Source organism: Pan troglodytes, chromosome 1 (genome assembly GCF_028858775.2).
Source record: "Pan troglodytes isolate AG18354 chromosome 1, NHGRI_mPanTro3-v2.0_pri, whole genome shotgun sequence".
Lineage (NCBI taxonomy): Eukaryota > Metazoa > Chordata > Mammalia > Primates > Hominidae > Pan > Pan troglodytes.
This window is the reverse complement of record NC_072398.2, coordinates 178196946-178210321: the sequence shown is the minus strand read 5'-3', so window position 1 is coordinate 178210321 and position 13376 is coordinate 178196946. Positions and strand designations below refer to the sequence as shown.

Sequence of the window (13376 nt, the reverse complement as noted above, 5' to 3'; positions counted from 1 at the left end):
GATATGGCCCCACGCTAAAGTCCTAGAATGCTTTGAGTATGGGAGTGACATCATACCTAAGTCCTCGGACAGGTTTTCTTTCTTTCTTTTCTTTCTTTCTTTCCTTCCTTCCTTCCTTCCTTCCTTTTTCTTTGTTTTCTTCCTTTCCCTTCCTTTCCTTTCCTTTCCTTTCTTCTTTCTTCTTTGTTTTTTGAGATGGAGTCTCACTCTGTCGCCAGGCTGGAGTGCAGTGGCGTGATCTCGGCTCACTGCAGCCTCTGCCTCCCGGGTTCAAGTGATTCTCCTGCCTTGGCCTCCCGAGTAGCTGAGACTATAGGCACGCACCACCACACCCAGCTAATTTTTTGTATTTTTAGTAGACGAGGTTTCACCATGTTTGCCAGGATGGTCTCTATCTCTTGACCTTGTGATCCGCCCACCTCGGCCTCCCAAAGTGCTGGAATTACAGGCGTGAGCCACTGCTCCTGGCCAGAGGTTTATTTCTAATGTGCAGGCACACATTGATTGGAAACTAGTGGAGACAGGGAAGCCAATTAGGAATATATCGTAGAAGAATGCAAGTAGTGGGCCTAATCAGAAATGGCCTTGGAAACAGAAAGAAGGTAATAGTAAATTTAAGAGAAGTTGTACAGTAGTAATCTACCTGAAAATAATCATTCAGTCAACATATATTAAACATTATTTATGTTTCAATCACTGTATTGAGTGCGTGCGTGGCATAAAGGGCTAAATAGGATATATAGTCCCCGCCCTCAAGGAGCTCACAGGCCAAATGGGGATTCAAGTGAGTGTGCAGATGACTGTGGATCTCTGACAGCTATACCTAAAGTACTAAGGAGCTAAGAAGGCAGTGATCAATGTGTCAAAGAAACCACCTCAAAGGCAGTGATATTTGATCTGAGTCTTAAGGATGAAACTGTGGGTAAGATAATCAGATGTATTCCTTGACCTCATCTTGATTTTTCTCCTTGTATCCCACATTGAGTTCTTTGGCAAATCCAGCTCTATCTTCAAGATTTATCCAGAATTCATCCATTTCTCTTCACTTCCATTTCTATCACTTGGAGTAGACTAAAAGTGATTTCTCTCCTGAATTACTGCAGTAGCCTCAGAACTGCTCTCCTGCTTCTGTCCTTGCCCTCCTGGAATTTATTCTAAACACAGATGATCGAGTAGTCCTGCTCATGTCATATTCCTGCTCAGAAGCCTTCTGTGGCTTTCCCTCTCATTCAGAGTAAAAGCTAGTTCCTTAATGATATGGTTTGGCCCTGTGACACCACCCAAATCTCATGTTAAATTGTAATCACCAGTGCTGGAGGTGGGGCCTGGTGGGAGGTGATTGGATCATGGGGGTGTTTTCTAATGGTTTAGCACCATCCCCCGAGTGCTGTCTTGTGATAGAGTTCTCCCGAGATCTGGTCGTTTAAAAGTGTGTAGCACCTCCGGCTTTGCCCTTCCATCTCCTTCACCCATGTAGGATGTGCCAGTCTCGCCTTCCACCATGATTGCAAGTTTCCTGAGGCCTTCCCAGGGGTGCTTCCTTACAGCCTGTGGAACCATGAGCCAATTAAACCTTTTTTCTTTATAAATTACCCGGTCTCAGGTAGTTATTTATAGCAATGCAAGAATGGACTAATAACTAGACTCCATGTGATCTGGTGCCTCTGTTACCTCTCACTTTATCTGTCAGAACTCTTCCCTTGTTCTCTCTGCTCTGGCCTCACTGACCTCCATGCTATTTGTTGACATTTCTATGCCCATACCCACTTCAGGGCTGTTGTATTTCTCCTCCCCTCTGCCTGGAATGCTTGTCCCCTAAATGCCCATATGGTTCTTTCTTACTTCCTCAAAAGTTTCAATGAGGCCTTCCGTAGCTACCCTACATAAAATTTCAACATTTCATATCCTCTTTTCCTGCTTTATTTTTTTCCGTAGCATATGGTCAGTACCTAATCATACTATATATTTTACGTATTTATCTGATTTATTACCTGTCTTCCTCACTAGAGTGTAAGCTCTATGAAAGTAGGGACATTTTTCTGTTTTGTTCACTATTCTATCTCCAGCACTAAGAACAATATCTGGCACAAAGCAAGAGTTTAATATATGTTTGTGAATGAATGAATGAATGTTTCTGTTGTGTTAGGTGCTATGAGGAACCCAAAAAATACTTAAATTACAACTATAATATGGAAATCACTATAATTTAGAAATACAGAATAGAAATATGTTATAATTCTAGAAGATGAAATGCCAAATAGTTGGAATCATATTTTCCAAACCCTTCTTTCTTTATGAAATGTTGTCAGAATTAATATTATGGCATCATCTCTAAAACACTAAGTGTAATTGTTACTCTCTACCAGTTAAGAGGAATTTTCCCTTGCCTTTTCACATATTTAAGTTGTAGCATCAGTTCCTAGCTGGAACTCTGAAATTGTGCCTGGGCCTCCACGATTAATTCATGAAACCCTTTTTGTGTTTTCAGGTTTGAAGCAGCCAAGCTTGTCATGCAGTGGCTCTGCAACCATGAGGATCAAAACATGCAAAGGATGGCAGTTGCTATCATTTCCATCCTGGCTGCCAAGGTACCTGAACTCTTGCTGAATAATTTTCTGTAGGCAGCTGTTTCTCACTACATTTACTGTTTCCCCCCAAAATCTGTGTGCCAGAAACATTAGTAAATCTCTCTGCCAGCCTGCTTATTCAAGCTACATTCGATATTGCAGAATTTGGCTGGGCACAGTGATTCACACCCGTAATCCCAGCACTTTGGGAGGCCGAGGCAGGCCTCCCAAAAACCGATACACAGCAGAATTCCAAGTTGATCAGAGATTTTAGTCTCACCTTTGGAGTGAGGTACAGTGAATGATATTAAACTCACATTAATGAGTTCTTGGACATTGAATTTGTTTTTTACTTGCTTGCAGCTTTCTACAGAACAAACTGCACAGCTTGGTACTGAGCTCTTCATTGTCAGGGTAAGTCTATAATCTCCTCCATTCAGGCCACTAGATATTCATGTTTATTGTTTTCAGGCAGTATTGTATATTTTCTGACATTTTTAATATATATATAATTATATATAATATATAATATATAATTATATATATTATATATAAATATATATTATTATATAATATATATTATATTATATGTAATATTTATATATTATATTATATATTATATGTAATATTTATATATAATATATATGATATTTTTATATAAATATATTATATATTTATATATTATATATAAATTTATATATTTTTATATATTATATATTATATATATCTATATATTATATATTATATATATTTATATATTATATATAATATATAAATATATTATATATTATATATAAATTTATATATTAATATATATAAATTTATATATTATATATTTATATATTATATATAAAATATTTATATTATATATAAAATATTTATATTATATATAAAATATAATATAAATATATATATTTATATTATATATAATATATATATACATATAATATATAATATATATTTATATATTATATATAATACATATAAATATATATTATATATAATATATAAATATATAATATATAAATATATATATAATATATAAAAATATATATAATATATAAGAGTCTCGCACTGTCGCCCAGGCTGGGAGTGCAGTGGTACGATCTTGGCTCACTGAAAGCTCCACTTCCCGGGTTCACGCCATTCTCCTGCCTCAGCCTCCCGAGTAGCTGGGACTACAGGTGCCCGCCACCATGCCCGGCTAATTTTTTTGTATTTTTAGTAGAGTCGGGGTTTCACCATGTTAGCCAGGATGGTCTCAATCTCCTGACCTTGTGATCCACCCGCCTCGGCCTCCCAAAGTGCTGGGATTACAGGCGTGAGCCACCGTGCCCGGCCAACATTTTATATTTTAATAAAAATTTTTTGTGGCTAGACATGTGGTGACCCACACCTGTAATCCCAGCACTTTGGGAGGCCAAGGCAGGAGGGGATCACTTGAGGCCAGGAGTTCAAGAACAGTCTGGGCAATCTAATGGGACTCCTTCTCTACCAAAAAAAAAAAAAGTTGGACATTGTGGCACATGCCCGTGGTTCCAACTACTCAAGAGGCTGAGGTGGGAGGATCACTTGAGCCCAGGAGGTCAAGTCTGCAGTGAGCCGTGATCATGTCACTGCACTCCAGCCTGGGTGATGGAGTGAGACCCGTTCTCAAAACAAACAACAAAAAAATTTTTTTTTGGTTACTTGTAAAGAAGTGAATTTATTTCTTTTCATATATGCAGCTTTACTCCTTAACAGAAATGGAAAAAGCCCTGACCTAGGAGTCAGATGACCTAGGATCTAGCTTGTAAACTCACTTTGTGAATTTGGGAAAATTACTTGAACCATTGGGGTCTACATAAGTATTAAGATCCTATCTAAGGCCAAGCACAGTGGTTATGCCTGTAATCACAGCATTTTGGGAGGCCGAGGCAGGAGGGTTGCTTGAGCCCAGGAGTTCAAGACCAGCCTGAGCAATATGAGACCCCATCTATACAAATAATTTAAAAATTAGCCAGCCATGGTAGCACATGTCTGTGGTCCCAGCTACGCAAGAGGCTGAGGTGGAAGAATTGCTTAAGCCCAAGTGGTCAAAGTTGCAGTTAGCCGTGATGACGCCACTGCACTCCAGCCTGGGTGACAGAGCAAGACCCTGTCTCCAAAAATACAAAACACCTATCTAATTCTAAAACTCTGTGATTTTTGTTACTTATATAGAAAATGTAGAGACTCTGTTACAGGCATAAGGTTGTGCTGTATGCTTTGGGGAAGCAGATACACGATTTTGCTTGGTTACAATCAGTTGAGGAAATAAGACTAGTAAACCACGAAAACTTTAAAAAGCTTTAAAGGGAGTAGATATAAACAATGTCTTAGGGAAGACTTACAGGCAAAAAGTATATTTAAACATGCCTGTTAAAATCCTGGCATGAGGTGTTTGAATAGTAATACTACATGGAAAAGTCAAATAAGAAACTCCCTTTTTCCATGACATAAATTATGTATGTAATGAGAAAGTAAACCATTCATTTGATAAATATGTATAAAGTACCCATGATATCAAATGAATGATACTTGCTACCTTACTAGATGTTAGGGAATTTACACTGAATTATAATTATGTAATTATAATTCACACTGAGTTATATCTATAAATTCTACCCATAACAGTGCAATAGAAAAAAAATAGCTATGTAGATATGGTTGTAACAAAATCTAAAAAGTATAATAATAGAGATAAGAATGAAAAAAATAGGCCGGGCATGGTGGGTCACACCTGTAATGCCAGCAATCTGGGAGGCCGAGGCGGGTGGATCACAAGGTCAGGAGATCGAGACCATCCTGGCTAACGCAGTGAAACCCCATCTCTACTAAAAATACAAAAAATTAGCCGGGTGTGGTGGCGGGCGCCTGTAGTCCCAGCTACTCGGGAGGCTGAGGCAGGAGAATGATGTGAACCCAGGAGGTGGAGCTTCCAATGAGCCGAGATAATGCCACTGCACTCCAGCCTGGTCGACAGAGCGAGACTCTGTCTCAAAAAAAAAAAAAAAGAAAGAAAGAAAAAAATAGCTGGGCACAGTGGCCCACGCCTGTAATTTGGGAGGTTGAGGTGGGCGGATCACGAGGTCAGGAGTTCGACACCAGCCTCATGGTGTCGAACATGGTGAAACCCCATCTCTACTGAAAAATACAAAAATTAGCCAGGTGTGGTGGTACGCATCTGTAATCCCAGCCACTCAAGAGGCTAAGGCAGGAGAATTGCTTGAATCGGGAAGGTGGAGGTTGCAGTGAGCCGAGACTGGGCCACTGCACTCCAGCCTGGGCAAGAGAGTGAGACTCCGTCTCAAAAAAAAAAAGAAAAAGGAAAAAAATAATGTTATAAAGAGAGAGAAGGCTATTCGGGAATAATGAAAAGGGTAGGAATTCTGGAGTTGACATATCTGGATTTATTTTCAGTTATGTCTCTTACTAGCCATGTATTTTGGGCAAATCACAATTTTCTTTGGGGTGATAAAAAGTACTTAATACAGTTATTATGAAGATTAAATGAAAAGAAAAGCTCATGCTTGTAATCCCAGAACTTTGGGAGGCTGAGGTGGGAGGATCACTTAAAGCCAGGAGTTTGAGACCAGCATGGTCAACATAGCAAGATTCTGGCTCTAATAAAAAAAAAAAAATTAGCTGGGCTTGGTGACATGCACCTGTGGTCTCAGCTACTCAGGAGGTTGAAGCAAGAGGATCGCTTGATCTTGGGAGTTCGAGTCTACAGTGAACTCTAATTGTGTCACTGCACTCCAGCCTGAGTGATAGAGTGAGATTCCATGTCAAAAAAAAAAAAAAAAAAAAAAGATTAACTGAGGTAGTATATGCTAAGTACGTAACACTAAATATAATATACATTAGATAAGTAGAAAAAGATGCTTATTTTGTTTATTTTACTGTTTTCAGGGGTGACAGTTTTAAAAAATGACCTCTTATTGCTATATATGTACCTCAGTAATTTTGGTATCTTTAAACATTTTTTAGGAAATCTACTCATATGCTTTGGGAGGAAATCGAGCTTAAAGAAGGAATTAGTAGGCTGGGCACAGTGGCTCATGCCTGTAATCCTAGCATTTTGGGAGGCCGGGGCGGGTGGATTACCTGAGATCAGGAGTTCGAGACCAGTGTGGCCAACATGGTGAAACGCCATCTCTACTAAAAATACAAAAATTAGCCAGGTGTGGTGGCATGCGCCTGTAATCCCAGCTACTTGGGAGGCTGAGACAGAGAATCACTTGAACCCCGGGGGGGTGGAGGTCTCAGTGAGCTGAGATTGCGCCACTTCACTCCAGCCTGGGCAAAACAGCAAGACTCTGTCCCAAAAAAATTAAAAAAAAGGAATTAGTAATAGTAGTGATACCTAACTATACCTACATGTTTATGTTTCTTCAGTTTTTTTTCCTGAATTGTGTATAGCCACTAGTATTATGTTCATTAATGTTTTCTTATATCTGTTTTAACAGAGCTTCCTTTTTTGCCTCCAAAAGTATAATCTAAAAATTGAATTATGGATGCCTTATGTAGTTTTAAAACCACTTACTTTTCAAACATAAATTTTTTAGGGTAAAGCTATGATAGAACTAATTTACACCTGGAATTTCAAAGCTATTATCTTCTTGTTTTTTTGAAAGGGAGGAAGGGGAAAAGGAAATAAAAAGGGAAGGGGAAAGGGGGAAAAATAAGAAAAAGGAAGACAGAGGTACTGCAGCATCTGCTCTCAGGGAAGGCTGAGGAGGGAGGGGCTATTATCTTATTTATAGTCAACATAGACTAATTCTTTTATTGTATGTAGTTTTTCCTTTCTTTTTTTTCTTAAGGAAAACTTGGAGTTGGATAGATTAGGTCTTCCTATTCTTACTTTCTCTGACTAAATTGACTATGAACAAATTAGTTAATATTTCTCAGACTCAATTTTCTCTCCTAAAAAATGGGAATAACAGTACTACAATATAGAATATAATTTGCTAATCCTTAATAAATGTTAGCTTCATTTGCCCTTCTCTTCCTTTGCCTTTTTAATTCTAGAATCTAAAATAAGTATATGCTGTGACTGAATGAGTAAGATAGTTGACCGAAGTTTTAATCATTTTGCCTATGTTATTTATGGGTGATTACATCATAGGTATGATCAGAATAATATAGAAGTATTTATGAAAATCTTGTACATTTTTCTTGAAGAAAAGTTCAGTCCAAGGGGCTGTTTGTTGTAAGTACCTTTACAGGAAATGCTTTAAGCCATGAGACTAATCCTCATGGACTTGGGGTTATTAATCACCACAAATTGTAATAACAGTTCAAAAATGAAAACTTATTTCTGTTGTTTTTTTTTTCAGCAACTTCTTCAAATAGTGAAGCAGAAAACCAATCAAAATTCAGTGGACACTACATTGAAATTTACTTTGAGTGCACTTTGGAACCTCACAGATGAATCTCCAACCACTTGTAGACACTTTATTGAAAACCAAGGGTTAGAACTCTTCATGAGGGTTCTAGAGGTTAGAATGGGAATTTAGCTTACAGTTTTGATATTTATTAATTTATTTACTTTAGCATTTATTTTATATTTGGTTCTTCAGGTAATTATAGGTTTCTTTTTCTTTTTACAGTCTTTCCCAACTGAGTCATCCATTCAGCAGAAAGTTCTAGGACTTTTGGTAAGATATAAGCACTTCCTGCTAAGTTCCAAGCTGTATTTATTTTCTGTCTGAAGTAACACATTGAAAGTTGCAGCTCTGCAGTGGCAGTATCATAGCCCCTTATCTAAGGCACGGTCATTGCTAATTGAGAACTATTCCCAATACCTCACCATGATGACTTGAAATATGGTCTGCAATAGCAATTTCTTTCTTTCTCTTTTTTTTTTTTTTTTTTTTTGAGACAGGGTCTCACTTTGTTGCCCAGGCTGGAGTGCAGTGGTGTGATCACAGCTCACTGCAGCCTCGACCTCCTGCTGAGCTCAAGCAGTTCCCCCAACTCAGTCTCCCTAGTAGTTGGGACTATAGGTGTGCACCACAATGCCCAGCTAATTTTTGTATTTTTTGTAGAGATGGGGTTTTGCCATGTTGCCCAGGATGGTCTCAAACTCCTGAGCTCAAGCAATCCTCCTACCTCGGCCTCCCAAAGTGCTGGGATTATAGGCATGAGCTGCCCGGTCAGCAGTGGCAATTTTTGACAATTTCTAGGCGAATGAACAAAAAAAGAAAGAGAGAGAGAGAGAGAGAGAAAGAAAGAAAGTTGCTGCTATGATACTTGTAAACAATGACATTGGAAAATAAATGTTATTAAATTTAAAAAGACTATAAAAATATATCACGAGGTCAGGAGATCACGACCATCCTGGCTAACACGGTGAAACCCCGTCTCTACTAAAAATACAAAAAATTAGCTGGGTGTGGTGGCACGCACCTGTAGTCCTAGTTACTCTGGAGGCTGAGGCAGGAGAATTGCTTGAACCCAGGAGGTGGAGATTGCAGTGAGCCAAGATCACACCACTGTACTCCAGCCTGGGCAACAGAGCAAGACTCCGTCTCAAAAAAAACCCTACAACTTTATTTATTTTTTATTTTTAATTTTTTTATTTTTGCATATATATATATATATATATATATATATATATATATATATAGGCCCAGTGCGGTGGCTCATGCCTGTAATCCCAATACTTTGAGAGGCCTAGGTGGGCAAATAACCTGAGGTCAGGAGTTCGTGAACAGCCTGGCCAACATGGTGAAACCCCATCTCTACTGAAAATACAAAAATTAGCCATGCTTGGTGGCAGGTGCCTGTAATCCCATCTACTTGGGAGGCTGAGGCAGGAGAATTGCTTGAATCTGGGAGGCGGAGGTTGCAGTGAGCTGAGACCACGCCATTGCACTCCAGCCTGGACAATAAGAGCGAAACTCCATCTCAAAAGAAAAAAAAAAACCACAACACATATATGTGTATGTGTGTATATATATATTTATATATAAAGATTTTTGCCACATTAAAAGGAAAAATATAATACGCATATGCTTCTTTATATTTTTTGGTATTGTACAAAGTTTCACACTGAGCATGTTTTACTTTTTTAAATTTATTTTTGAGACAGAGTCTGTCACTCTGTTGCCCATTGTGCAGTGCAGTGGCACAATCACGGCTCACTGCAGCCTTGACCTGCCAGACTCAAGCAATCTTCTCACCTTAGCCTCCAGAGTAGCTAGGACTATAGGCATGTGCCACCATGCACAGCTTATTTGTTTATTTATTTTTGTAGATTCGCAGTCTCGCCATGTTGCCCAGGCTGGTCTCAAATTCCTGGGCTCAAGCAGTCTTCCTGCCTTGGCCTCCCAAAGTGCTGGGATTACAGGCATGAGCCACAACACTTGGCCTTGTGTTTCACTTTTATAATTGGTAAACCAGATCTCATTTAAAAATGTTATCAGGCTGGACACAGTGACTCATGCCTGTAATCCCAACACTTTGGAAGGATGAGGTGAGAGAATTGCTTGAGCCTAGGAGTTTGAGACCAGCCTGGGCAACGAAGCACAACCCCATCTCTACAAAAAGTGAAATAAGAAAATTAGCTGAACATGGTGACATGTACCTGTAGTCCCAGCTAGTGGGGAGGCTCAGGCAGGAGGATCACTTGACCCTAGGAGTTTGAGGGCTGCAGTGAGCTGTGCTCATCCTACTGCACTCCAGCCTGGGTGACAGAGTGAGACCCAGTCTCTTAAAAAAAAAAAGTCATTAACCTACAAGTGTTCTTAGAGTCTGTGTTTGATAGTTAATGATTACTACTTAAAGACTGCTTATGAAGGCCGGGCATAGTGGCTCATGCCTGTAATCCCAACACTTTGGGAGGGTGAGGCAGGCGAGTCACCTGAGGTCAGGAGTTTGAGACCAGCCTGCCCAACATAGTGAAACCCCATGTCTATTAAAAATACAAAAGTTAGCCAGGTGTGCTGGTACATGCCTATAATCCTAGCTACTCAGGAGGCTGAGGCATGAGAATCGCTTGAACCTGGGAGGTGGAGGTTGCTGTGAGCCGAGATTGCACCATTGCACTCTAGCCTGGGCAACAGGGTGAGACGGTCTCAGAAAAAAAAACAAAAAACAAAAGCCTGCTTACAAATCACATATTTCTTAACATATTGGATATGGATTAAAGTAAGCCCTCTAGGATTTTGAGACAAAGGTAAAGATCAAATGTTTTATCAGCTTAATTGCTGTAACAGGCAAAGTGTCTATGTGGCAAAAGCCATTTTATTTTATTTTTTATTTTTGAAAAAAATATTGGTCAGGTGCGGTGGCTCACGCCTGTAATCCCAGCACTTTGGGAGGCTGAGACAGGCAGATCACCTGAGGTCGGGAGTTCGAGACCAGCCTGACCAAAATGGAGAAGTCTCGTTTCTACTAAAAATACAAAATTAGCTGGGCGTGGTGGCGCATGTCTGTAATCCCAGCTACTCGAGAGGCTGAGGCAGGAGAATCACTTGAACCCGGGAGGCGGGGGTTGCTGTGAGCCGAGATTGCACCATTGCACTCCAGCCTGGGCAACAAGAGCAAAACTCTGTCTCAAAAAAAAAAAAAAAAAAAAAAATGGAACACTTTGCAAATTTACATGTATCCCTGCACAGGGGCCATGCTAATCTTCACTGTACCGTTCCAATTTTAGTATATATGCTGTCAAGTGAGCACAAAAAAGCAGACCTCTGCTCTCAAGGAATTAGATTATGGGAGGCATAGATTAGTGAGTTAAAAAATGTAAATTGGAGCTTGTTTTCCACATGCAAGCAGTGAGGAGATGGATTTTTAGGAAAGCTGAGGACTGCCATTTAAGGAAGACCTATCTGTTGTTGTAGCCTTCATTATATAAGGTAGAAAATGGAAAACAACCTAAATGTCCAGTAATAGAGGAATTATTAAATAAATTACAGCATTTGATTGTTTTATTCAGGGTTAATATGATTATTTGATACAGAAGTTGGCTCAGGTCATCTGAAATGGAAAGGTGAAATTTATTTTAAATATTTGTGGGTCGGGTGCAGTGGCTCATGCCTGTAATCCCAGCACTTTGGGAGGCTGAGGTGGGTGGATCACGTGCGGTCAGGAGTTCAAGACCAGCCTAGCCAACATGGTGAAACCCCGTTTCCACTGAAAATACAAAAATTAGCCAGGCGTGGTGGCCCATGCCTGTCCCAGCTACTCGGAAAGCTGAGGCAGGAGAATTGCTTGAACCTGGGAGGCAGAGGCTGCAGTGAACCAAGATCACGCCACTGTACTCCAAGCCTGGGCAACAGAGCAAAACTCTGTCTCAGAAAACAAAAACAAAACAAAACAAAAAAGACTTCATCTCAAAAAAAAACCTATATATTTTTTTAAATTTCCAAAGGAATACACGTTGTTATAACTAGTGAAACAGTGCAAAACTGTATTTAACATCCTTAAGGCTCTGTCTCCAACCTTTCGTCATTTTTATCTCCATGAAGTTATTAATATTAATATAACTTTATATGTTTCCTTCCATATTTTTCTCTGTTACCTTGTGATTAAATTTTTTCAATAATTTAATTTGAGATATTTATTCTAATTTAATTATTTATGGTCAGAGAATATGCTTTGTTTGGTTTGAGTCCTGAATTTATTGAGACTTGTGAATGGCCAAGGATATGGTCTATTTTGGTAAATATTCCATGTACACTTGAGAGGAATGTGTATTGTCTTATTGGGTATAGTGTTCTATAAATGACAATCAGGTCACTGATTGTTAATTAGCTTGATTAATTAACACTAATTAATAATTAGATTGTACAGTGTCACAGTTGATACTGTACAATTCTACCACATCCTTTCTAATTTTCTGCCTACCTGTTCTATCAATTATTGACAAAGGAGTTTTGAAATCTCTGACTGTAATTGTAGATGTATGTTTCTCCTTACAGTTCTATCAGCTTTTTCTTCATGTATTTTGAAACTGTATTATTAGATGTATAAACATTTAGAATTATGTCCTCCTGTTTAATGGACTCTTTTACCATTACCAAATGACTTTCTTTACCCTTGCTAATATCCTCTACTTTGAAGTCTGCTTTGATACTGATATAGCCATTTGTACTTTCTTTTGACTAGTGTTAGCATAATATTTCTTGTTTTATCCTTTTACTTTTAACCTATATTTGTCTTTATATTTAAAATGTATTTCTTGTAGATAGCATATACCTTGCATCCTGCTTTTTCATCTAGTTTGAAAATACCTGTTTTTTATTTGGGGTATTTGGATCATTTACATTTCCTGTGATTTTTAAATTTTTTTTAATAATAAAAATAATAATTGTGTATGTGGAGTACAATGTAATTTTTTTTTTTTTTGAGACGGAGTCTTGCTCTGTTGCCCAGGCTAGAGTGCAGTGGTGTGATCTCAGCTCGCTGCAACCTCCACCTCCCGGGTTCAAGCGATTCTCCTGCCTCAGCCTCCCCAGTAGCTGGGATTACAGGCGCCTGCCTCTGTGTCCGGCAAATTTTTGTATTTTTAGTAGAGATGGGGTTTTGCCATGTTGGCCAGGGTGGTCTCAAACTCCTGACCTCATGATCTGCCCGCCTCAGCCTCCCAAAGTGCTGGGATTACAGGCTCACGTGAGCCACTGCGCCCGGCCTTTTTTTTTTAAGTAGAGACTGGGTTTCACCATGTTGTCCAGGCTGATCACGAACTTCTGACCTCAAGTGATCCGCCAGCCTCGGCCTCCCAAAGTGCTGGGATTACAGGCGTGAGGCACCATCCCAGCCCAGTGTGATGTTGTGATG

The 13376-nt window shown here is 39.1% G+C and overlaps 1 protein-coding gene and 1 non-coding gene across 4 annotated transcripts in view; one reads left to right on the top strand and one right to left on the bottom strand.

Moving 5' to 3' along the window:
* ZYG11B (zyg-11 family member B, cell cycle regulator) overlaps positions 1-13376 on the top strand; it is a 101875-nt gene that overhangs the window by 68478 nt on the left and 20021 nt on the right. For all 3 annotated transcript variants that reach the window (XM_001139134.8, XM_054667102.2, XM_063817429.1), the window contains 4 exons: positions 2489-2588; positions 2931-2981; positions 7928-8089; positions 8201-8248. In XM_001139134.8, coding sequence (XP_001139134.2) covers positions 2489-2588; positions 2931-2981; positions 7928-8089; positions 8201-8248 — 361 coding nt within the window. The remainder of the gene's footprint in view (positions 1-2488; positions 2589-2930; positions 2982-7927; positions 8090-8200; positions 8249-13376) is intronic.
* LOC112207019 (U6 spliceosomal RNA) lies at positions 11169-11273 on the bottom strand. Its single transcript, XR_002941505.1, has one exon. It is a non-coding gene; the product is annotated as a U6 spliceosomal RNA (small nuclear RNA).